At 40.4% G+C, this 27,285-nt stretch overlaps 1 protein-coding gene across 2 annotated transcripts in view; it reads right to left on the bottom strand.

The window, feature by feature from the left end:
- The window catches only part of vipr1b (vasoactive intestinal peptide receptor 1b), a 42,848-nt gene extending 16,941 nt beyond the window's left edge, over positions 1 to 25,907 (bottom strand). The window contains exons 1-5 of one of the 2 annotated variants that reach the window (XM_086191363.1): positions 25,786 to 25,907; positions 17,124 to 17,214; positions 14,888 to 14,998; positions 6,289 to 6,389; positions 1,998 to 2,095 (exon numbers count right to left, since the gene is read on the bottom strand). In XM_086191363.1, coding sequence (XP_086047489.1) covers positions 1,998 to 2,095; positions 6,289 to 6,389; positions 14,888 to 14,998; positions 17,124 to 17,214; positions 25,786 to 25,839 — 455 coding nt within the window. In that variant the 5' untranslated portion in view covers positions 25,840 to 25,907. Of the gene's footprint in view, positions 1 to 1,997; positions 2,096 to 6,157; positions 6,390 to 6,555; positions 7,017 to 14,887; positions 14,999 to 17,123; positions 17,215 to 25,785 lie in introns of those variants that run through there. The other variant, XM_086191364.1, reaches the window with a different exon arrangement.
- Positions 25,908 to 27,285: the final 1,378 nt, after the last annotated feature.

Genomic DNA, 27,285 nt, shown 5'->3' on the forward strand with positions numbered 1-27,285 from the left:
AAACATTAGTTTTCTTCTCTATTAAAACTTTGTAATTAATTTATCCTGCAGTCAGTTTTGACTGATAATGAAATGGTTTTCATGGCTACATAACAGCAGCATATTTGAAAGGGCAACATTACGCACAGGCAGACAGACACATTCCTGCTGGTAATATCATTCATGAATCAGCAGTGTGGCACTCCTCATCACCCCACCGCCCCCCCCCCCCCCCAAAAAAAAACCCCTATCTTTCATGCCCCCTGCACCCACTGCACTCTCATAACTCTCCCGTGAGGTAAAACTGTCAGTTGCCACAATTTCAAACCTTCCGTTTTTTTTAATACTTACACCCACCTTGTGACATTGGAGGTGAACACACTTTGACACCTTTTGCAGATCTGATCAGCAAGTAATTCAGTAACATGGGGGGTTTAGATAGACTCAGGCAACCATATGAAAAATACAACCAAAAAGCAATTTCCAGCACTGCAGGAGAAAAAAAAAAAAAAAGAGTCTATCACTTTGCTTTGTAACTTTCCCCGTCGTCCCTGTGGGCCTGGACAAGATTTAGTGGGTAGAGAATGTCAATGAAGAATACCTGTTGCATCACAGTACTTTGAAGTGAACACAGAGGCTTCAGCGCTCACGTTTTTATTCTGCAGCGCCACAAGTCATTCACTCTGTGTTCAGCGAAGAAATGCAGAATAAATATGAATAAAAAGACGAGGCGACACATCAGTCAGGGAGGTTTATCGCACATGAAACGATGACTATGTGAGGATTTCATTTCCCAAAATTCGTTTTTTTTTTAAACCTAATTACAAAAATAACAGTATTCTGACTAAGTTGTTTACACAGCTAAGGAAAATAAAAATTCTCATAATAATCCTTTTAATACGCAGCAACACAAATTCCTGTTTGCCATTGCTTAGCGATCTATAATAGTAAGGCCTTGTGCAAAAGGTTGCAACCTGCTGTAAAAACCCCAGACTCTAAATGCCTTTTCTAAATACGTGTCAGCCTCCAGTCACAGTTTATTCATTATTAGCCAGAAACAGCTCAAACTGGACCGTCGCAACATGACGGAAAGGTTTCAGTTTAAATTCAAGACGGAAACTCTGATCTAGAACGTAACGGCGGCCGGCGTCATTTTCCTCTGAAGGACGTAAATAATAATATGAATATGAGAAACTCATGTTAACATCTTCATGGGAATATTAACTTATTTTGAATACTTTAAAGGGTTACATTATTTCCATCCATGTTAAGTGAGCCCGTAAACATAAGAGTAGAGGGTGAGTCCATTCATTTTCCTTCAGGATGAACGTCTACAAGATTTATGGAGAACGGCCGGGCTCCTTTTTAAATGCTGCTATCTAAATATGGCATATCAATTATTGCAATACACTTAGATAAGTTTGTTTCATGATCTTGAAATAGCAGCATTAACAGAGAGCGCACTGCTGTTCTCAGCTCCCATACTAATCCCAGCCTTGACAATATATTTGTCTTTCAGGAGCTTAAACTCAATCCCTGACAGATAGGAAAAACATGTCCACCACACATCTAACACATAATGTCCAGACGGCTGCAGGAATCTGCCATCAAAAGATCCTCAAATGCAGTAAACTGGGAAATTTGACTGACATTTTTTTTTAATCTGGAAAGGATCTTTCTTCCTCTCGCCCATATTCAAACATAAGCCTTCTATTTTTTGCCCTGGTGAGAAGCTGAGCTATCAGCGATGATCAAATCACACTGATGAGTGTTTATGTGACTGTGGAATGACTGCCATGTGTGCCATCGCCACATCGCCCAGCAGGACTAATCCCCCAATGTCATGTGCATCATGGTAAATTACCAATGCTCTACCCAGGGGTCCCGGCTGCCTCTGCTTCCTCTTTATCCTTGCTAACTACACCCGTAAATGGACTAATCCGTGATATAAAGTGTTCTCACAAAACGTTCATTCAGTGGAGCTGTTTTCAATCTGGCGATGTCTCGTGTTTCACTACCTGAAGATGCAGAGGATCGCGATGGCAGTCGTCAGAGAGATGAGGGAGACGCTGTGGCCGATGGTGTAACCGATCTTCACTTGCCAAAAAAACTTGCCCTGCTGACAAAAATGCAGTTAGAAGGAAGAAAGAAAGCAAAAAGTAGGAAAAAAGAGGAAGATTATGAGGAAGTTTTAGTTTGTTTCAGTCATGCAGGTTCTTCAGTTTCACTGACAAGAACAAGACAAGAATTAAACTAACAGAAATGAAATTATAAAATCATAATTATTTAATACATGATATCATTTGTTTCAAATATTGGCTTTTAGAGGTGACCCCAGCACTCCCAGGATAGAGTGACAAGAATCCAGATTACATCCTGGAAAATGGATGCTAAAAGTTTTAATCTGGGTTATTCACAAGTATCACAACTGAATGCACAAACACTTGCATGAGCTCTTAAGAAAACAAACTGGACTGAGCGAACAAGAAGAGAACAAATAAATGCAAGGTGAGATGCCAGGACCCACCAGGCAAAGGTCAGAACTGGAGGAATCGAAAGGGTTTGGAAGCATTGCTAAGATTATCACTTGTAAAAACCCAGATTCATTTGTTCATTTATATGCTCAAGAATTGCCCCAGTAAAAATGTTTGGTTTTTTTTTTTTACCACGTCTATTATATATCCTTCGGCCCTTCTGACTGAAGTGAGTGACAATCAATTAAGAGAATGGGACAAACTGGTTTCGCGGTTTATTTGGGTCTTTAAAAGTCTATGTTGAGGTAGTAGGACATGTCGTGTGTGCTCGTCACGTGTGCTTAGGGAGCTTGTGTGGATGCCCAGACACATGAAAAATTAGAGGGAACAATGCTCACTGCCATTCTCATGAATCTCAGCTCTAACTGGATGAGAATTCGTCGGTGTCTTGGTAACTAGAAATGCTCTACAGCAACACTAGTGGCCGGCAGACATAATTGCTCTTCCTGCAAAGTGCGGAACTCAGGATTTGAATAGGGCTGAATGTGTCGATACCCATGGCTGAAAAATCGATACTCTCTGGGAAAACAAATATATATATTGCAGATTCGTAAAATTGCTCAGCCCTAGGCATAAGGTGGTCAAGTTATGCAAACTCCACAATGTGTTAAATCTGTTTAGATGGCGTGCCTACAACATAAACGCCATCCCAAATAGAGGAGACAAAAGATTTAATACCTGGACAAAACAAGGACTCACAACTTATCTCCCGTTTATGCACAAGGAAGCGCTACAGAGCTTTCAGTCCTTGCAAACCAAACACGGCCTCGAACAAAGTGACTTTGTCAGATTCTCTAAGTGCGAGATTGTTTCCACCGGGCTTGCAAAATGAATCACTTGTCAACAACAGGATCTGAATTTCTCAAACTCTTGAAAATGGCTTCAGATCCCACACTCAGCAAAGCTATATCTGGAATGTAGAATACCATGTTAGACGCTAAAAACCAGAGCACAATGGACATGAAAAAAAGGTGGGAGAACAAAGCAGGAGTGACGCTCGCAGAGGAGGCATGGTGGGGAAATTTGCAGATTTCAATCATCTTCAACTAATTTGTCAGTTTGGAGGAAGTTCTGCTGGAAAGGCACTGTAAAATATCTTCAGATTAAACAGCAGGGAAAGTAAAGAGACGCAGATTCAAAATGTCAGACACTAGGGATGCAAACCACTTGCACATTTTTTGGGGTTGCTCTACGTTGAATGAAGACTGAAAGGATGTACACAATGTGATCATTTCATTGCTTGCCCTTCAAATACACCTAAATTTTGAAATTCTATTTCCGGGTCATGTTCAATGCCTGAAACGAAGGAGGGATACAAAGCTACTGCAGGCCCGTTAGCACCGAGTAAAAAAAAAAAACTCTATTACTAGAAAGTGGTTGAACCCAGCATCACCTACATTGGAAGAATGGTTTGGAATCATCCTTGAGATATTCTCTCTGGGGATTCAAAAACACAAATTTTATGAAACTTGGACTAAATGGATTGAATTAATAACCCCGACAAGAGTAGACTCTTTATAACCCGACTGGAAGTTTCCTATAACCTTGCTGTCCTTGATTGAAATGAGGAGAATGTAAGCTCCCTGTGTTTGGTTGCACATGTTTATCTTACAGAGGAGAGTCTAAGTAGAGGCGGTAGGAAATGGCGCGGACGTGAGTTGTACACAAGTGGCGGTGAGAGAGCGAGGAAGAAACTGCATGAATGTCTGGAACAGACGGAGGAGCAAGCAGGGAAACACACACCTGAGGAGGATTAAGCCAATCGCCTAAAACCAAAAGACTGTTTACAGACCCTTGTCGGTGCGCTTTATAAATTGTTTCATTTTTATTTGATCTTACAGCTTTACGGGGGGAAAAAATGGAAAAGGGTTATGTCTACATGTTCTTGTAAATTTGATTACTATAATTGCCTTTTAAGAAAAAAAAATAAAGAACATAACAAAAGAAATATAAGAATGAAGGAAGATTTCTTGAGGCACCATCACTTTCCTGTCCTGTTTTCATGAGTCAAAGCTGACTGATAGATCCTGAGGCCGGCGCTGTCTGAAGCTGATCATTGAGCGCATTTCAGAGTCCATTCACACTTTTTTCTGGTTGATGAGAAGGATTGTGAGCATCTTGTGACACACAGAAGTATCAACTGTCTGGAAAGACGGACATTAAATTCTTTTTAAAGCGCTTCAGCAGCTGGTTGCCTCCCAAGTTCCTACGTTGCATACTAATGAAGCGGCTTCGGCAACTGTGAGAGCCGAGAGCTCACTGAAGAAGCTTTCACATCCCTGAAGTGCATCTTCGTCCCACTCCACCTTTATTAACTCAGACAACTCCAGCCCCCTCTCCGTAAAAACTAACTAATAGGATCAAGATTTGATGTCCTGTTTTAATTCACAACATAAATAATGCCTGACGCCTGGGAAGCCAGCCCAATATAAGCCTACATGTCTCATCAACAGAGTCAAATGATTTGTTCATCAAAGGCATGCATGCAGACTAATTGCTGTGTCATTGAAAAATGTATTTTTGTGCGTTGTGCTATTCAGAATATCTCTGTCTATTGGGGTATTATTTATTTATAAGATTTAATTAATCATTTAGGAAAATGTGTTCATTCTCGCAGAGTTTGATTAAAAGAGTGAAATAACTCCGACGCCTGTGTTTTAAAACGGTGACGTGCGACCTGTTTGTATCACCATTGAGTAAATGGACTGTTGGAGATAATTTTACCAGTTAGCTTCATCTTAACGCATTTTTTTGACTGTGTTTTATGTGTGTTTGTGTGTGTGTGTGTGTGCGTGCGTGCGCGCGTGCGACACAGCAGTGCTTAAATTTGCATTCATTTCGTGGCCCAAAAAAAAAAAAAAGAGTACGTTTTGTTTCATATAAGTTGAAAACTGCTATATAAATTCATGGTACGAATTTGTTATTCAGTTTTACATTTTGCTGCAGTGCCCATTGTGAATACAAAACAAAACAAAAAATCAAAAACTAAACTTAAGTAGCAGCGATTCCACTGAACAATTTGAAACTGAGGCTTGCAGGCAATTAGCTCATAGCTGTTTCATCACGATGCGACAATTCTAATGTCTCAAATGATAGTGAGTGTTGATTTCGATATCAATATTTCATGAGTAACTTTAGGCTTCTCGGTGTGGGAGAGTCTGTCACCATCAAGTCTGACCCAACAAAATTAAAGTCAACAATTGAAGACAGGTACATTTACACAAATCTGACAATGATACAGATACATGTGAATAAGTGGACATTTAAGGACTTCAGAGGTTTCAACAAAAGGCTAAAATATTTCATCCAGGGGTTCTTTTTATCTGTTAATGTGCAACTCGCAGAGAATTTCACATTTTGGCCGGGGCAGAACAGTTCATTCTTCAGGTTCTTTCACTCTAAAGGTGTTTTCAGAAGTCTGCTTTTTACAGCCGCAGTGCAACACCAGTTCTTTTTATTCATACGTCCCGTGGCATGGACACTTAATGCATTAATGTGTGCATTCAGTTGTGTTACAAGTATTTGGTGTTGGCTCTTCAGAAAAAAGACACCAAAAGGAGAGGAGAACACAAAATGTAAGGTAAAGGATTTATAAAACCGAGGATGGATACCACCATTTTCCCTGCCAATTCGACAACACCCACCCGCAGACAATGGAAAAAGATGTTCATGTTAAATTCCTTGGGTTGGCGGGCTTCTTGCTGGGTGGCTGAGTTTGTTCGCTGTTGGACTGATGGGTAACTGTTCAGACGCATCCCATAGATGGTTCACTTACATCATCGCTGGTGCTGTTGAGGTTGTAGCCACAGTTCATGGCGATGTCGATGGGATGCATCTCAGTCCAGCCATCTGCTGTGCAGGTTTTGGAGAGGTTACCTGAAGATGGCGAAGACAGAAGGTCACAGTCACCCAGTCAGTGACATTCACTTTCATCAGCTCAACAAGCTAGAAATTGCTTTGACACTTTGCAAGAGGTTTTCCAGCACTTTGAAATTCTTGAACTCTACAAATGGCGATATGAAGCACTCATGCTATTGCTTACCGTCATTTTAGATGAATCTGACTGCAGAGGTGCACTTGGCTGTTACAGCTACAGTATTGACATACGGATCCGAGTTTGACATTTATTCAACAGCAAATATAAATGACATCAGCCACTTATATGCACAAGATGAAATGTCTTTGTGCAGTCATTCCTGATGTTATCCATTAAAGTTGCTACTGGTGAAAAAGCTAGCGCCGCTCTGTCACGTCACGTTGCACTCGCAGTTGCAGACAGTTAGGAATGGAGAGTGAAGAACAGTATCCTGCAGTTTGTCGACCATCTATCCAATGAAACCTGAGCTCAGAGACATGTGAAGTGACCTAAGAATTTTTTCATAATCACCGCCATCGCAAAGACATTCTAGAAGTTGAGGTCACTTCACGCATTTTCTGTGAAATCCCCCCGATCCACTCCGAAGTCTTTCCCTTCTGGATTCTCTCGCCACGGACGTCATTTGATTCCTTCTTTTGCTGCGATCATAATTAAAACCGACACTAGAGGGCGTCTGTCACCTACATGTAGCTCGTTTTCAGAGCAGGGTTGTATGACGGATGGTCATATGGAGCAGTTTGGGTGTTGTTATCCATCAGTTACCATTAGCCACAAGCTAAACATATGTCACTGATTCTTTTTGCAGCTTGACGACACACAAAAAAAGCGATGCAAGAAAAATCGTCTTCATGAGCTCAAGTCACCTTGTGAGTATTTGAAGGGAAAAATGCATAAAAACTATTGGACAAAGTATCGCTTTAACTGTCAGTGCTCTGTGCTGGTAATTAGCGAGAAAATGAGTGCCATCGCTTACGCGTACCTGTGGATAATGAACTAGTTAACAATTTGATTATTTTTTTTCTCATTATCCCCAGATAAAAAAAATCCCTTATCATGATCACGAGATAACAAAATTTTAAAAAAGCAATTAAAAGCACGGCCATTTTCAATTTCTATAAGTCACAAGTTGAGTACAACACAATCATATCCAAGGCTTGTGGTGTTCAGTCACGAACTTAAGTGGCGGACAGATTCTGATCTGCTGAGGCGCTCCTACCAAGTGTCAGCTCATTTAACAACATTTACATTGAGGCTGACAGAGGGTAATAGGTGGTGTCGAATGTCACAGGCATCCATTTATTAGCTGTGAAGACATTCCAGGCAAAGCTGTGAACTGAGTGACCAGCACTTCACGCCCCGCATACGATATAAGGTCATGACGCAACATGAAAACACATCACTTTCATCAGCCATTATGAGCTTGTGGGGCACGAAGGATCAGAGTGCACGCAGATTCATCATTTCTCCTCCTGCAGTCACGATGAACCAACTATTTTTTTCACTCAAACTTAACTGCAGCTAAACTGTTTTGGAGAAGGAGGCATCATTTGGTTTATTCATGGGATTCTTTCATGGTTTATTCATTTGTGGGGCTTTAAGGGTTCATGTAAACAGCTTAACCCAGATGAAACCTTGACAAGAATATGAACGACAGCCCACTTGTTCTCTATAACACTTGCAACACAAATGTTATGGAATAAAGACGGTGAGCTCTGCTTTCTAGCTTCGTTGGCCATCGTTAAATTTCCATTGTCTTCTCTTGAACCGTTCTTCCGCACACCCACAGCATCAGCCTCATTAAAGCAACATCCTCCGTAGTCTCTTGCTGACACAAAAAAACTTTTGGAAGTGTAGAAAAGCGTAGGCTTAATCATCTGGAGGATCCCACGAGAAAACACTGACTAAAGCAGACATGATGTCATCTTTGAGGCGGTTGGACTCTGCGTTTATCTGTGGTCTTTCAGAGGTTTTCATCAGGGTTATTGCTGCATTGCAGATTGTAAGGGAATGAAAAAGCACCTTCTCTCTTTCTCATGGACTCATTTGATAGATGACAACAAATATTTCTTTAAGCAATAATTTCCATTTTCTATCATTAAATAAAGGCAGCAGTGTCCCTGTAAATACCTTCAATAACTCAATGTTCAGTTTTATAGTCAATTTTCACCATTTTGATCCAAACCCCTCATAAACTCGTCCTATTGATTCGTTAATAGCCCTTAAGGCTGACTCCATAACCGCCAGAGGAGAAAAGAAGAGGCCGTTGTCAAAGCTAACAGCTTCATCTGAGAATTCTCATGCAGGAGGAGCATTTCATCGAGGCGACGTCCTGATGTGGGTGCTGATGGAGGCAGCTGTCATGTCAGAACAAAGCATTAAGTAGAGCACTGACAGTGTCATTTGCCATTCCGGGGGAGAAGAGACAGAGCTGGGTCATGGTCACCTGAGACAACAAGTTGTTGTTTTTTTTTTTTCCTTCCTCACATCTTGTAAAAAAGAAATTACATAAATAAAACTGAATTCCTACTGTGAGTCACCGTATCCTTGGGAGAATGGTTGAAGAGACACACATTTTGTTGAAATCATCTTGTCTCCTATACGAAACACTGCAGAAAATGGATTGGAGCACATCCAGCACTCATTAGAGGGAATTGATTAGACATTCTGGCACGCTGTGGCTCCAGTGATGACACTGGAGCTTCATTTTTATTTTTCTCGCAATAACAAATGGATAGTTTACCAGATGTGGTGTTGCACCTCAACAGCGTCCGCACGCTGGAGCTCTGTCAGATATTGATTTTTGTTTATGAAGTACTTTATCTCACTGAAAGCTCAGTAAGAACTTGAATGCATGGATATGTTTCTTCGTCGGTGTTCTTTTAACTTGGAATTTGAGCGCGTAAGGAAAGAAGATTTGACATGAAAAAAAGGGTGACAAACTCAGAGCAGAAAAGTGTTTAACTTTTGTTTAAGGAGCTGTGGATTTAGGAAGATTTATTACTGAGCGGAGGAATTTTACCTTGTTTGCTTTTTGCATCCTTTTATTTGCCCTCAGTTTGATAGTAAATTCACTTTCAATCCCTCAGAGGAGATAACACTAATACATTTGTTTAGAAAAAGGTTCACACTTTATATATACTATATAAACCTCCTATTTTACTCCCAACTCTACTTTTATGATGATACTTTCACAACATATCATCCTGAATCAGAGAGAAAAACATTCTTTTTTGTTGTTTTTGGTGCATCGCAAGTGCTAGAATCTAAAAATATTTTCTTTTTATATTTTTCGTACGTGTCCTCCCAGGTCAGTATCAATCATATCACTTCAGAAGCTGCTGCTGCTGCTACAACAACGGCCCCCGAGGTTGCTGCCGCAGCAGAACCAGATCGCTGAGCTACACTTTTCAAAGCAATTGGTGGGCTGCAAAGACAAAATCTACAGAAGCAAAACAACCAAATGCAGTCATCCTATCTGACATGATAGTTTTGTTATCTGACACCGACATTTGTAACGTTTGGTTGGGTACGATAAGCTACTTAGCTTCGGTTTGGTACGATACGATTTCCACACAACAAAGCAGGGACAGATTTCACGCCATCTATCGTCCATCTTTTGTTATTAATCGAAACAGATAGCTGAGGTGGAGGTGGGGTGACAAAAGTGACAAGTGACAAAAAAAGTTAAGGTCATGTAATTTTGGTTTTGTAATTTGAAGCTGTAAATGTTTTTGAAGCGGTACAGTCCTTAGGAAAGGTTAAGGTTAAGATACAACTGCTAAGTTCTCCCGTCAAAGAAAAAAGCACAATATATGCGAATAATTACTGTCGCACACGGACTTTTCACCATCCAAAGATAATGTGATGACATGAGGCGGCTCATGGCGGTTTTTCAGTTATTGTTTCATTCTTCTTTTGATGGACATGTTTTCACGACTATGAATGTTTAATTTGTAAATGAACCTTTTGGTGCAAGAGGAATTTGAAAGCAAATGACTTCAGTAACTCAGTGTTTACATGAGTGTCCAGCACAGTCATTTAATGCTCTTGTGACTCTCAATTACATGAAAAACAAGCCTCCATCTCACAAAGAATGAGCTCATATTAAAGTCTAATCACTTATTAAACAAGTGCATACATGCTGAGATTGTTCTGTATTGTCTAGATTTGCAATTTCCTCCCTTACGCATGCATGTGTGGTTGTGAGGAGCTTCTCTTGTGCTCCCACTGTGCCATGCTCACTGCTACAGAACCCCTCCTCCAAATATGATTGTTTCTTTATTAGTCTGTTAGCAGGATTAGCATAAAGCTATGTGGTCCCAATTCCACCACACGTGTTGGAGGGTTGGGACATGGGCGCGGGAGGAACCAATTCCACTCTGAGACAGATCTATTCAACATCGAAAAAGAAAAGTTCTTAATTTTTTTTTTTCAAAACTTGGTTTGTTAGTGTTTTTTTACACTGGGTTCAGCTGACATTGCCCCCTATTTTTGTTCACGGTGTTTTTTTATTACATTTTAACTAAAAGAAAAAAAATCATGTCAAGTGGGCGAAATAAGGAGACCAAACGTAATCTCTAGTTTTAAAAGGACCCTGGTTGGGTTCTACTTTCGTGCGACGCACTAAAACAAATTCTCTTTTTTCGCATTTGTTAATGAAGAATTCTATCAGATTAACATGTTTGCATTCATTCCCGTTTAAAATTCCACTTTCAGCAGACTGACACAATAAATGGACTTTTTCTGACATTGTGTACTGATGACATTCTGTACCGACTGTGGGATAAAAAGGATTTATCAAATTTTATTTAATTCCATTTGATCAAGGAACAAATTGACCGTCACCAATAGGAATTATTCATAATCTTTTGCTTCCTTTTGGTCAGGCATCAAATGCAATCTATTTGTACCAGCTGGGAAGAGAAAAAGTCATTTTGTATCACTTCTGACATTAATGTGGAGCGACTGACCAACTGGACCGACACAAACGACTGAATTAATCCTGTATGAGCGTCCACTTTTAGCCTGCAAGTCACTTCTTTGACATTACCTTTGGCTCTAGACATTTTCATGCCGACATCAATACTTACGGGGTCTCAAGTGCACCCCTCCATCTTTGTAGTGTCACATTACTCTAATTTTTACCAGTTTGACTCTCAGAGGGGATAATGTGTGAGTGAGTGCAGCTGCACTCCCACGAGGATGAGACGAGAAGAGAGAGAGAGAGAAAAAAAAATCAGACATTGTAACATGCAGAAAAGGCTCAGAGGAGATGGATCGAATATCACATTCGCGAGTGTTTAGGGGTTGATGGATTTGACATGAAAAAAAGATCTGCGAAGGTAAAAAGCAGAGATGTTTAAAAGTCCTGGGATATAAACAGACAAAATGTGCGCAGAGGAGTTGCGGCAAAAAAAAAAAAGAAGATTGTAGAACAGTGTGAACAAACACAATAGCAGGAAACTAAACGTTCTCTTTATGGCCGCTGTGAGAATCCATATAGATCAAAGATGACAGTTTAAGTCAAAAATGAAATTTGTTGTCCTGATGAGGTGACGTTTGAAGCTGCGTGATATTTCGAGTCAGAGGAGTTATGTTTGACCTTGAGGAAGAAGCTAGTGGAGAAGGAGAGTGTCTGAACAACAGGGAGGATGAAAACGCGACGAGACACGACTCTCATCGGCTTCCCGCTAATGAAGTCAGTTCTAACGGCCCAATGACTATTCAAATGTCATATACCCTGATGTTTTAGAAATGTCAATGGTTGTCTGGATTCAACAGGATGTAGTAGCAGAGTCATCTCACGTATTTTTGAGGAGGAAGTTAGTCAAAATCAGTCACAGTCTGAGGAGTACAATGGGAACACGGAGAGGTCTTAATTATGGTTTTAAAAGAGGAGATGGCTCATGTGGGGACTGTTTCCCGAGCTCCTGCAGGGAAAAGCTCTGTCAGAAGATGCACTTGTGTGGGTTGTGCTTATCATGTTCCCCAGTGGAGCAATGAATAGTTCTTCTTCTTTTTTCATATTTAATTTTATTGTCTGTATTCATCGGTTGTGACTCACCACTTCTAGGAATGGAGTGAGGCAGCACATGCTTGCAGCCACTTCATACTTGAACGCAGAGCTTGTATTGATCCCACAAAAGTTTGATTTTGAAGGCCAAAAAAGACATCAGTCAAATCACTGAATGGAAGTGGAGATAAAAGTTTGTGCCCACATAAACAGCAGTTACTTATTTGTTACGGTGACGAGAAACTTTTCTTTTACTTTAACGAAAGCCTTAAAAGTTGAGGCTGATGCATTATACGGCTGGATTTTCAGAGTTCAATAATCAAGAGGCTGACAGAGCTGTTTTTGATTGCACACAATCAATTGAAGGTCTCAGAGAAATGTCAAGCAGTTGATGTGAGCGACAAAAAAAAAAAAAGAACCCAAGATTTTGACAGAAAGTGAAGTGTGTCAATGCACCAATAATGGCGGTAGAGGTCTTGTGGTCTTGTGCTGTACAAAAGCGTTCGGAGCGCTGAGGACGTAGGAACGAGCTCCCACTTCATTCAGTTGCGATCAGTTTACAGCATAGCAAGTATTTTATTGTGGGAAACTAACAACCACGGTGACGGTGCAGAAGGAGGAACAGAGGTGTGTCAGCGCTCAATAAAAACATCGCGCCCCCCTTTTCTATTGCATCAAATAACGAATCAAAACCAAAGACGTCGGAAAAGTGAGCGCTTTAAAGTACGTCTTGTGACACGAGTGAGTTAAAATAATGGGCCCTCTCTTCAGGAGAATTTTGGTTTAAGTTTTTTTTTTTTTTTTTTTAGTTCATCCCAAATCCCAACCGCCATCATGGAGCTGGATTTATGACCTACATGAAAGCAGGCCACCAGGGGGCGATGAAGATCTCCTGGCTAAAAGGCACTTATATTTTTCATCTTGTTCTGAAGAGTCTTTGCCCAAAGCTTCCCTGTAGGGTCGACTGGGGTTACAAAAAAATGATGTCTGATTTTATGAACATCTATGAAAACCAGTCTAAAGTCTATGAAGTCTGTGAGTTGTTATCAGCTCATTAAATCTTTTCCTACTTTGTTTTTGGACTCACTTTCAAGTCCTCTTCAGTTCAGCATGTTTATCTTGTAAATTATGCTCCCATGTAGTGTAAAATAGATGATAAAGCTAGGTATTCTTTAGCGCGTGGCTATCAGCGGTCCATCCCCATCAATGGCTAAAGCTCCAAACTCTGTGCGACACAGGGTGCCTCTCGGTTGCTCCTTCTACTTCTCGTACAGTCTGAGCCGGTTAGGTAATGTTTCTCTTTCTTATCTGAGGTCATTGACTCCCCTCCCCTCCTTGTTATGTCTGTGCTTGTCCAGGATTAGAGGATGAGCTAGTTTCCTCTTGTTTTCACAGACCCCCAAACTGAAATCTACAAGCGAGTTTACAAAGCTCATCCGGTAAACGCTCCTTACTGTTTACAGTAACCTGGATAAGCGTTTACCCTGGATTTGTGGAAAAATGTAAGACCCCTCAGTATCTATCTGGAACATTTTCTCTCAGCTTTTGACGTACAACACTTTTGACGTACAACGCTAGTATACAGGGTCAACAGAGACAGACTTTCTGTGTTGTTCTGCTGTTTGAAACACAGATAAAAAAGAGCAGAAGAGCTGTCTCCTCAATGGCTGAAAGGAAGGTAACAAATGGCTTGTAAATAACAATGAAGTCAGCTCATGAATCCACATCCACTTTGAGCTCATTGTTGCACTTTGCCTTCGGCGTTCGGCAGGGTTCCTCACAAATGTCGGTTCATGACTTGAAACACTCATTTGGATGTGAGACACATGTTTCATCAACGGTACCTACCCAAAGGCTTGCATGTGCCAATATGTCATTAAATATCAAAATACCCACAGCAAAAAATTTAATTAATAAAATTGTTGGGATGTGTGTGTGTGAGCCAGGATTCAGCTCATGGCAAAATGACAACTAAAGGTTATGTTTGACACCTGCAGTCCCCTTTGCCTCATGTTAAATAATGACATTAATCCAGGAAGTATCATTTACAGACTCTTACTGATCATATTCCTTTCTGTTTAAACCATGATAAACTCAAATTGTACTTAAAGTATTGTCTGACTTTACAGGGGCACTTTATTCAGTTATGACACTGAGCAGCTCTCACATTTCGCTTAAAAGGTATGGAGGCCTGTTTCTGCTGATAAAAGGAAAAAAAAAGGAAGCGTGTAACAACTTTGAAATTAAAAATAATACCATGGTAAGTCCTAATTATGGGGGGAAAAGACAAATACCAGATAGCAAGCAATGATAATTAGATAAAAATGTGAAAAAGCTGAAAATTGATTCTTAATTGACCTTTTAATCTTTGATTTTATGACTTCTTGAATATGAACTTATACTTACACAAAGTAAGATGAGCAGACATGAGAAAAAAAGTGCAAAATGAAAAGAACTGAAGTGAAGGAAAATGGAGGTGCTCACCTTTCTGCTGGTCACTGAAGTAACTGAAGTAGGTGGGACATGTTATTGTAACCACCTCTCCGACTCGGGCCGAGGGCCAGCAGGCGATGATGTCCCACATGCCTTGGCAACCTGCCAGACGACAACACTGTTAACAAAACATCGCTCACAGGGTATAACACACACACACACACACACACACACACACACACACACACACACACACACACCCCGTGATAATTCTGTAAAAATATGAATTGAATACATTACTTTTATATTGCTGCAATAATAAATATCATTTGCACTCCAGATTAAGAGTAATAGCTGAATATAAAATGCAGGACTCTTCTGTATATTGGATTTATCAGGAGCTGCAAAAATAGTGTTTAAATCCATTGGGTTTATTTCAAAATCTTATCAAGCCTCTGTATTCACGAGTGTGTTTGCTTGAGCTGAGTTGGACTAGCATCTTCGTCATGTATATTATTTTGCTTTCGAGTAAAAGAATACGACACAAATATACAAATTTTCGAGGAAATGAATTGATTCTTGTATGAAATTAGGCCTTCAAGCTTTCACCCTTGTGGACAGCAGTTGCTGTGACATGTGAACAATACAAAATTGTGTTTAAACCTCGCCACGAGCATTGCAGTGAGCTGAGTCGTGACGAAAGCATCTAACACCGCCACTCGCTTATGAAAATATTTCAGTGTGACAACATCCATCATCTGAGTCTACACTGGAATGAGTAGAGTAAATATATACTGTAGAGCCTCCCATGTCCCTCACCATGTAAGTCTAGGTTACACACGGTTTTGCTGCCAACAGTGTTGAGAGCAAACTGAAAAGCACTATTAACTTCTTCACTGCATATATCACATACTGCCTTTGGTAATTATACATAACCTGCAATTGTGGAGACAGCAGAGCTCATTATTTCTAAAATGATCCCCGCCGCTGCACTTTTCTGCTTCCTCAGCAGGAGAGTGGAAGCCAAATCTCTTATTCTCTAAATGCATGGTGCTCTTTTGCGAGAAGCCATACATTCACAGCCCCCGGTAATGCGCTGTATTAAATACAGAGGCTCTGCAGCAAGTCGAAGTTTGTTTATTCTAACATGGAGTGACAATAAAGAGCGTTAAGATCTCCTGACTGTGGAAAATGTGAAGAAGGCCTTGTTCAATTAGGGTCATAAAAGCAGTAATTCACTCATTCTTACTCTCAAAGCAGCTGCTCAGTCGGAGAGAGGTTACAGACACTAAGACTTGTGATGTGCAGCAGCTTCTTAAATCACAACTGGGACAGCAAGCGAGTTGGTAATGATTCCTTCACCAAATGAATGAAAAAAAATGTTATATTTACTCGTTAATGTGAAAGCAATGTAATTCATAATGTTTCAATTGTTCTTTGAGAGTCAAAAGTCAGCCCTGATGAATCATAACCACGAAAAGCAATTTTTCCAATCAAATATCAAAAAATATATCTCAGAAGAAAAACGACACGTTACATTATTTCATGGATGAAATTGATGTGTCTGTGTCAAATGTTTGAAATATCGGAGATATTTATCTACACCTAATTTACCAGCGTATGCGTGTCAGTGTCTATATATTCATGAATACTGTTAACTTCTATCTACATAAACAAATGTTCCATGTTTCTGAGCTAAAATAGACATTCTCACACACCCCTGTTAAACTCAATAAAAATATAAAACCAAGTCAGCGTGATTTTCATGCTTCATGGAACAGGTTTTTTTTGGTATTGTTTTTATTTTTCATTCTTAGGTTTAGCACCATATTTCTGTCATAAGTCGCAAACCTTGCAAAATCAACCTGTTATTAAACACAAGTGGTACAGTAGTTAAAAACAGGTTCATGCATGTTGACAGTTATTGAGTTTCCTCACACTTTTCCTCCATAATGGCTTTCGATAAACAATAAAAATACTGAAATAAACAAAAGTCTGCCTATCAAATCCAACCAACCGAAAGTCTCCGACTTCAGAGTTTCTGTCCTTTAAGTGAGGACTATTTTGTGATTTGTCTCAGGTAAAGAAAAGATAATTCAACTATCCCTAGAAAAATGGATCTATTACTTCCTGCTATCTACAGTCATATTCCCTCACTGTATTACCTTATCTCACTATTTATTCACTCATGCTGCTTCCTACTTGCTCTAAAAAAATACCTCCTGAGCCCCCCACCACCACCACCACCAGGCAGCTACAGAGAGGGAAATATGCTTTGGAGAACAACCTGAAGTGACGTTCCCGGAGGTGCTGTTCTCACAGCGCTCTTTCTCCAGCTCGATCTCATTCACCACATCGCACATTTGCACCGATAACACCTGTGGAAAATGCAGAAAGCACATTCAGGCAAATATGCTTCGATCAGACCGAAAGACTTCAGAGTCAGCAGGGTCACAGCCGACACACAGCTTTCATGTTGGTGAGTATTTTAGCTGGCAAGTCAAGTCTCTTATCGTGCTCCTGCAGCTACGGCCTTTCTCAATGTGAAGTTTTCCAATAAGAATGAGCTAATAAGAAAATAATGTGTATTCTCTAGATCTGACCGCCCTCTTGCCTTTCAAATAGATCCTATCATGCAAATTAATAAGGAAGTCACTGAGTAATCCACTGCAATTGTTCATCTGTGTCAGCAGCAGCTGAAAAATGCAGGCTGACAGCCGCTGGTGGAGAGCCGGTGGGTCAATGAAGATGTGTAAGACGAGAGGCGAGTAGCTTGAGAAGGTCAGTGGAGATGCACCAAGAGGGAGCCGCGGAGTGTATTCATGAACTCCTGTTGCCAAAGCTAAAACGCAATGATACCAGTCTTATTGTCCATGATTGCAATGAGCTCCGACTCCCCCCGGTGCTGCCAGACGCCTTCCTTGATAATCCAGACGTGACCTGATCAGTTCAGGGTTGATCTCTCAGCAGATCTGACATTGTTGTTACCAGCCGTCAGCAGCACAGTCGTTAATGAGAAGAGATGAGCCTCAGAGCATCATTAATGAATCAAAAGCAGCTCTTGTTCTTAATGTTTCACACAAATTGTCAAGCAAATCTGAGAAAAACAGCAACTTGTATTTAGCTTGTTGCTCACGGTGACTGACGGCGAACAACGGCTACGGCAACAAAACAACAACAAAACCCTCCAAAAACACCCGTCGTCCAGTATGTTCCATGTCTTTTATGTAGAAAGGAAGGAGACTGTTTTCCTCCTGTTAGCCGTCAATCACTCTCACTGCACGTAGGGAAAGAACATCTTCATGTGCTCAAGACATCTATTTATGCTCAAGACATCTATTTGTTTGTACTTGAAAGGCAAAAAAATAAAATAAGGCATTTGGGGTTGAGTACAAATATTTTTCATATTTTCAATATTTCATTTTCATTCAGGTCGAGCATTGTTATTGCAGTCATCTACACAACTGAAACACAACGGCATTTCGGTAGAAAAGTATTCAGACGGTCCACTCTAGATCTACCAAGTACCAACATTACTTCCCAAAGAGTCCAGACGAGAAAAGCAATTGACTATTTAATAAATATGAAATGGTCAACTGATCACAGCCTTCGGTTGATTAGTTCCATTTGAAAGCCAGAATGTCACAGGAGATTGTTCCTGAATTATTTAATCCTGAGTGGCATCAGAATAAAGCTGGTTGAATCCAGTAATGACCTCGTGTAAACCACGCAGCCACTACGGCCAGTTCAATCACTCTGTCCAAAATGTCATCATTACCAGGCGTTTGCATAGCGAGTCGTCCAAAAATGACCTTTATCATTGCCATCTAAAACAACACACATGACTTAAAAACTGATGAGCGTGGGTAAAGCTGGGGAAGGATAACAGTCACAGTCAGAAAGAAAATAATGTGTGTTATAAATAACCGCCGGTTGTCCCTGTGAGGTTTGACGTCACCCACAACAACATCAGGCTACTTTTCCCGTTGAAGAAAGAAAGAAAGCAAGATAGAAAGAAAGAGCTGCTGTCATTTTTCTTCATCATCATTGTTTTCTATAGGCTATGACAGCCCTCCTCATTCTGTAGGAGCTTTAAATGTGACTCATAATGATCGAGAACCCCCAGTGAAACTGCAATGCAGTTTTTGAGATTGTTATATACAACCAAAGAAACTAATATTGACCTCTGCACAACAATGATTTATAGGCAGAGGAAAAATGGGTAGATGGGTAAATGTATTTGGGAGCAAGGTAGTAGTGCCCTGTTCTACCTACCATAATCCCAGAGGAAACAGAAACTCTCTAGCGACTGGAATAATGATGAAAAGCTGTAAATGTGAAAACATGCAGTGTCGAATGACCTGGCTCAATAAAAAGAACAGGAATTCTCCTCAGGCTAGCACTGCTAAAATTAATACAAGCGCTCTCAGACGCGGTTCTGGAAGATCGGAGTCAGACGGTTCAACACTCAGGACAACCACTGATTTATATTTTAACATGTTAGGCAACATTTTGGTTTCTGTGGTGTTGACACATTGTCAAATTATTAATTATTCCCAACTGATGACACACCCAGTCGGTCAACTGGTTAAAAATGTGACCATAAAAATGCTGCATGTATGCAGTGTTCAAACTCTGAAATGTCTCCATGTTATTTACCACCACTTCTCCACACTGCTCCACTCATCATCTCCCTCCGTCCAGCTCCCACCGTGATGAGGTCGTCCTGACACTATCATAATCCACAGAACTTTGCTCTCAGGAGTCTTTGCCTGCAACCGATTACAGCTGAAAATTCAACATGACCTGAGGAGGCGGCTAGACTCCGGCTGGGGGGCAGGGGATTAATCCACCAACATTGTGGGCGCAGAGCAACATGGACAGAGGAGGAAACGTCTGGGTGGTCAGACCCTGTGGTAACCTTATTTTTGATTAGCATGAAGTTGATTGTGAGGCCATGTAACAATGGATAATTTAGAACAGGATTTGACTCCCAAATCCCTCAGAAGGCAGGATAATACCCAGTGTGTGTGTGTGTGTGTGATATTCTACAACCCGCACGATCTGATCTATCTGTGTTATATTTGATCATCCTTATTCAAATATAGCGACATTATTCTAAGTTTATGTTTGATTACTTGGTTTATTTATGAGGAGCTCTTTCAAAAACAGTCTCTGTTCCACCAGAGAGTGCAGTGTACAATATATCGCACGTCATGATGCCTTACAAGAGGCGGTATGTTTTCAGGTCATCAGCACATCCAAGTGTCAGGAATGTGACATCTCTAGATCAACACAAAATAATTTCTACAGTTAGTTTCACAAACGTCCACTGGGACTCGGGAATGAATTGAATGGATTTTGGTGCTCAAAGGTCAAGGTCATTGTCACTTTACGTGCGCACGATATCTCTGGAACACCTTGAGGGAAATTTTTGCGAATTCGACAAAAATGTGAACCAGAAATCAAGGATGAAATTAAAAGATTTCAGTTTTCTACAGTCAAGGTTACAATAATATCAGTTAAACTAAATATCCACGGTATGCCTTCGGGGAATTTCTACAAATTTGCCACAAAGGTGCACTCGGACTCAAGGATTGGAAACGGAAACGTTTTTGAAGTTGAAGATGTTATCATTCAACACAATAAGTCACAAACAATATGAGGATGTCATATCAAGGATGACCTGGAAAAGGTACGCATCCCATCTCGAAGCTGCATACGATCACAAAGTGGCATTTCCCTTTTTAAATTGTTTTATAATTAAAAAACTTCATATTTTGAATCTTTTTTTTTTTTTTTTTTTACAAAGAATACATCAAGGTGCTTTATAATTAAATGAACAAACGGAGTAATAAATATAAAAAGGCAAATGAAAAGAACTGCAAATGCGTGATAAGCAATTAAATGGAGGAGGAAGCAGCGAGATACTGTAAGAGATAAGATAAGAATGAAACAAAGTGTTCTAAAAAAAAAGTGTTTTCAAGCACAATTAAAAATATTCAGAAACCTTGTACCCTCAATCTATCATTTTGGTGCGTGTAAAATGAGTTTTAAGAAGTTTTTATTTTCCCAAAATGTGTGCAACAAACCTCCCAAAAAGAATAGATTCCTCATAAGGTGTAGAAAAAGTAGCATTTCTGAATCTATGAAGGCTACAGAAGAAAGAAGAGGGGTCCTGGTTGCTGGATAGTTCAGGGTGTGTTTCATCACTGGACAACAAGTTGAGGCAACTGCTGGAGTGAGCAATCAATCAAAATGTCAATCCCAAACTCTGCATGACAGGAGAGCCTCTGGGAATCCTTGGGAGTGTACACACAGCATCTCTGCAAGCAAAACATGACATAAATATCTGCCAGCTTTGATGGTTTGTTAGCAATCATCACGAGGGCTGCCAGGTTTTTAGCGGTTGTTGTCATCTCAAATGGCTGCTGGTCTCGCCTTGTGTTAGTAGATAACGAGGAGAGATGATAGAAATAATAAAGGAGACAGTCACGGCTGTGTGTGGTCAGACAAAGCAGAGAAATGCGTTTATTTCCATCACACACACTTGATGAGAGCAAGCATCACTTGTGAACTTTTTCAGCCACAATCTTATTTTGTAACATTTTGGTGTGAATTAGTCATTAGTGTGTGTGTGTGTGTGTGTGTGTGTGTGTGTGTGTGTGTGAGTGTGTGTGTGTGTGTGTGTGTGGTGAAACTGTCGATTTGAGCTTCAAGTGTGTAACATTGATCAGAATTGATGCTTTGCTTAACCCTCAACCTTGAGCAACCAATCTCCAATCATGGCTTAGCAACAGTAGCGAGGCACAGCTGCCCAGCTGTCAAACCATCATGTACGTAGGACTGTAGCAAAAGATGTTTTATTGTCAGTCTTTTTAAAACAGAATAACTTGAATGGATCGCATTAGGAATTGGTTAAAAATGGTGACTCTGTCTGTTACTGAGTCCCAGGGCATCATTTACCTACCCTTATCTGAATCTAGCTTTACTTCTAAAACAAAACAACTTATGATTAGATGGTTTTGTTAGAAAAAAAGGACTGTAAAGCCAATTACATTGGGGGGGCCAGCAAAAGGTTGTTGTTGTTTTTTTCCTTGCTTGAATTTCTTGCAAATCCAAACTCGAGCCACTGGTCATGAACTCGCCCCTGGAAGCTACCTGAGACCAGAGATTAGCAACAAAACTGTATTAAACATTTACAATCTTTCAAACACAACATGCAGTGTATAGTGCTCAGTACATTACAAACATTTTGGTTTGATCTAAAACTACTTTACTAAAACAGTTCTAGATTTATTCTCCAAGGCACAGGCATGACAAGAGTGTACAATTAGCTGCAATCCCACCTTCCGATAGCCATTCCACAAGATGGGAAATGGGAAAAAAAAACCAACTCCTGAATTTCAGACATTTTCTTTTTGGGGGCATGTATCACTTTAAAATATCAGCGGAGATAGCTTTAGCTATAGCTTGCTAATAGCATTAGCTACAGCTACTGTCTTTACAGTCACCTCAGTCTGTACAACATCCTTGTTTTCATTACCCAATATAACAAAATAAAATCAAAAAGGCTGCTTTAATGCTATTTTAATAAGATTTGAACTGTAATCATTTCTGGAAACTTTAAATTATTGATTGCACAGACTGGAAAGCTTAGCATAGAAGAGCCAGCATAGCAATTGTAAATGGAGGCAGTGAGGAGAAGTCATTATTGCCCACCCACACTACTTCTCCACCTCTCCTGCATCTCCTCCTCTGCCATCTGCATCTTGTTAAACAGATAACGGTGACATCCAGCCACAAACATGCACTTCTTAACCACTTACGTGATTTTCTGTGCTCCCCTTGACAACACATTTCCTCGCTGGGTATATTGATGAAACATGTCAGGGTATGTTATTGTAAGACCATCGCCCAGGACGGCGTACACGAGTGTAGAACACCAGCAGCACACTGGCATGCCCTGAAATGTTTTCCACAGTAGTTCCTATGAGAAGCAGTGAAACATGTCAACAACCAATATATCTGGTTGACCTTTCAAATCCTGGGTGGGCCAGACATCTGTGAGGAAGCCATTTTTTTCTCAGTTTCTAAAATTTTCACATGTATTCTGCTTTCACGGCAGCCAAAAAGGAGGCTATATCAAATGACTTTAACATAATGCACAGTCACAACAAGGATGTCCATTACCTTAAGAAAGGAAAGTGAAAAGAGAAACCGCTAAGAAGCTTACGTGTCTGAGACGATAACGAGACTTCATTCCTGATTGCTGGAATTACACCTGTCAGAGATAAGATCCCTGTCAGCTCCTGTGTTTCACAAGAAAGCAGCTGGGCACTCTGACACCTTGTATGGAGATTAAGCATTTGTCCAAAATAAGATGTGACTGCAGAGGGCACTTAGTCCTCCTTGGGAGACTCATGAGAGGATACCAGAGACAAATGAGACCAGACCAGATTCTTCTCCTTATCTCTCTGGAGATTGACTCCACGATACGGCAGGATGGCGGAAACTCAAAGCTTCGTAAAGGTTGTTTGGTTAATTCACAGAATACATTCACTGATGCAGTAAAAACCTGTACATCCAGAATCCTCAATTACCTCACGAGGCTCCGGCTACGATGGCCTCAGGCAGGGATGCTTATTCCAATAGTAATGCACATAAATCAAAAACTTTCACCAATTTAACCACGGCATGATGACGACAGAGCAAAACCAAGAACGTGAGGCAGCCTCCAGAAACATTTACGGCCAAACTACCTCCTCAGCCCGGGAGTAACTGTATGTGCTTTCTCATGGCAGGGGACCAACCAGGGTTGGCTGTCATGAGAACTGCAAGCGTTTACGTTCAACGTTTCATTTTATCTGAGGTGCTATTTTGTGAACCAGTGTACTCGTGTATGCGTGAGTGCATTCGCTCGACTCACATCATGTGTACGATTGTTTCCTGCATTTTCAGGATCAGTTGATGTCTGTGTCCAAGAAAAATTTCCTTCGGGATGACAAATTCCATGTTCTCTTATCTCAGTCTAGGGTAACACTGAGCCTGACTTTTACACAACTTTTGGAGGCAGATGCTGACAATATTATTAGGGACTAAAATCAAAATATATTAGCAGAAATATAGCCTTGATTCTTATTTGTTTTGCAATGATCCCTAAAGTGGTGTTACTGAACACATTAAGGTAACGGAGGCAAGATAATTTGCAGTTTATGCTCAAAATTACATTTTCGCGTAATGTTGATTATCTCAAGCATCTTATTTTTTAATTATGTTCATTGGGAAAAAGGATAATTCTCCTGTGGGCACTTATTAAAAAAACGTATATGCCCATACTGAAATACTGGAGACAATGTTAGTTGACATCATCGGCCACAGCGATGTATCAGTCTGCTTTCTCTAACATAGGCCACTAGATGAAAAACACACTTGCAAGACTGCATGCCAGCCTGTGGCGCTCCACACAGATGTTCTGCCCAGATGGAGCCGCACTCCAACACGATCATGATCTCTAATATTCACACCAGAACACTTCCAGTCCTTTAATCTTGCCCTTTACCCGCAGATTCTGCATTTATAATCAGATATCTGTTTATAGAGGTAACTACAAAAGCACAGTGACACCAGAGGGGTGATTTGCATTTTTTTTTCCATCCAATTATGGAATCCCAGAGAGAGCAGAACTCACTGAGACATCCTGAACTGAGTCCAACTCACTGTACAGCACATAACTTTTTTCAGAAGAAACTAGCCTTATCCGTGGGTTATATATCTGTATAAAAATAAATTCATATGACATTCACAAACTGGAAAACAGAAATTGTGAATTTGATCTTCCATCGCCGATGTTTTCATGCATCCCTAATCTAAATCAAAACCTGTTTGAGGGTCATCATGGATCAGTTTGGTTTTTTTTTTTCCTCTCTCATTTGCTTTGGTTCATTTCTCAGATCAGAATAAAAAAATTTTAAAAAACCCAAAACTAATAGTCCAATCTCCATACCATCCACCATCCATCATCCAACACCCACCATCTGTCACATGTGCACATCATGAAATTAATTTCTCATTCTTCGGAAGAAATCACGAACGCTTTGGCACACTCACGCTAACGATTCTGCACAATTATCTGCTGTTCCCTACGATTTCAGTGACTTCTTCAGGTCGATGAAAATGTATGGATTTTTTTTTGCCATTGTGAAGTACAAACAGTAGACAGTGCCCATGTGAATCCTGTCCAGTCTCTTGCAATGAATCAAAAGAAATGTGAAACCTTGATATTTACCGTCCAGAACAATTGCAGTCTTGAGTATTTTCAATCAGAGTTAACATCAGAAAACACAGAGTTCACTGTTACATTCACAACACGCAGTTGCATTTTGACCATCTTTTGAAACATTGGCAGAAAATGCATCGCATTACATTAAAGTAACATGTTTTTGCATGTCAATACAAACTGTTTTTTAAAAAAAGCAATTGGGGGCCATCATGTATTCCCTTGGGACACTTAATCTTAATTACATGAAGAGATCCCAGGTCCAATTTAAGCCTGAACCCAACTGTTAAAGTTCTGCTCTACGCTCTTGTCTTGCACATCTCCTACATACGATACGCAGGGATGTGATCTCATCTGAAAGGCAAAATTCACTTGAATCAGTCTAGATATATTTGTCATGATGGCGTTAAATCACAGACCGGTTTGGTTTCCAACTGCAGAAGAAACTTCACATTGCTGACCCAGCTGCAGACAAATGTTTCATGTTTCTGAGTACTTGCAGAAGGACGATGAGAAAAATGATAGATAGATAGATAGATAGATAGATAGATAGATAGATAGATAGATAGATAGATAGATAGATAGATAGATAGATAGATAGATAGATAGATAGATAGATAGATAGATAGATAGATAGATAGATGTTTTCAAATCAAAGAAAGAATCTTACTTTTGGGAGATATCCACAGAAGAGCAGCAGAAAGAACAGCAGTGAAACATCCATCCTGGGTGGAACTTGGTTAAACTCCTCTGTCAGGCTCCTGCTCGCTCCGTCAGCTTTGTGAGGTGGAGGGCTGCTGCCGCACCACTGGACTGCGCTTCTCTCTGTGCGCTCCTACAGCAGTGGAGTGGTGGTGCTGTGTGTGTGTGTGTGTGTGTGTGTGTGTGTGTGTGTGTGTGTGTGTGTGTGTGTGTGTGTGTGTAGCTGGCTGCTCCGCCTCTCTCTCCCATTCACAATTCCAGACTGAGCTTCCCCAGGAGATGGTTTGTAACCAGGGCTAGAGAGCTGCCTGCGATGGATGACTGCAGGGTTTGTGTGAGTAACAGAGTCATTAAATAACTCACCTGTATCCTCCTCTTCGTGAGTGATACGCACAAGCTTGTAAACATCCAGGGAGCTTTTCTTTGGTTAGGTGTGAATCACTCGCTCCAGCTTGCAACTCCTGCCAGGTCTATAAAATCAAGATCCTCCACCACTCAGCAGCAGCAGCAGCCCTGGAATATATGTTTGAATTTCTTAAACTTGAAACTTTTTCAGGGCTACTATTTCATACCCCTTGGTGTAAAGTTGCATTTGATGGCACACCCCACAAAAAAACCACGTACACAATAAAAAGTGATTGAAATAATTTGTAAGAGTATTCAATTATTTCTTCCAATTATTATGAATGTTATTAATTGTATTTGTGCCAAATTTGAAAAAATAAATCCCTCAGGGTATCATGTCCGTGTGAGGTTGTCATGACCTCAAACTCTGACCTTTGGCCATCGTTCCGACATATCTCATCACTTACTATATGACATGTATGTCACACCTGCTTTGTGGTTTCAAATGGTTTCTTTATCTTTTACTATTTTGTTACATTCTACGCAAATTTCCGTCACATTTTTTTCTAATCCCTAACTGACATTGTCAAGCTCGTTGCTGTGAGTGACTGAGATGATATATGATTGTTCAGGGTCTCAGAAGTGCTGCTGATTAATCTGAACTCTGCATGTGAGTGAGCATTTTGAAACCTGTGAGATAATCTATAATCTCACTCTCACACACACACACACACACACACACACACACACACACTGAGGAAAACACGGACACCCTCCATTTTCTTAAAAAGGCAAACAGGTCATTGACTTGTTTCATGCCTGTAGTAATGAGGTCATTATGACTTCAAACTGCTCATTTGTTACAGCTGAAATGTCACAGAGGTGTGATGCATTCTTTCGCAGCAAATTGACGCTGAACATGATTGACAGTCTAGCGCTGTATCTGTCTCCAAATCCAACAATTGTTCCACTGCTGGGATCACCAGATATAATTAACTGGAAAGTGGGAGTAGCCCATGGCAGCAAATCATCAATGTCCCTCTCCATGTATTATTGATAAAGTTGGTGACTGGACACACATAACAGATCACCATCGGTGCAAGAAGTTCGTATTCTTGTCAGG

The sequence above is a fragment of the Aulostomus chinensis genome, chromosome 21 (genome assembly GCF_037954235.1).
Source record: "Aulostomus chinensis isolate RoL2024-O1b breed Wild chromosome 21, RoL_Achi_v1.0, whole genome shotgun sequence".
Taxonomy (NCBI): Eukaryota; Metazoa; Chordata; class Actinopteri; order Syngnathiformes; family Aulostomidae; genus Aulostomus; species Aulostomus chinensis.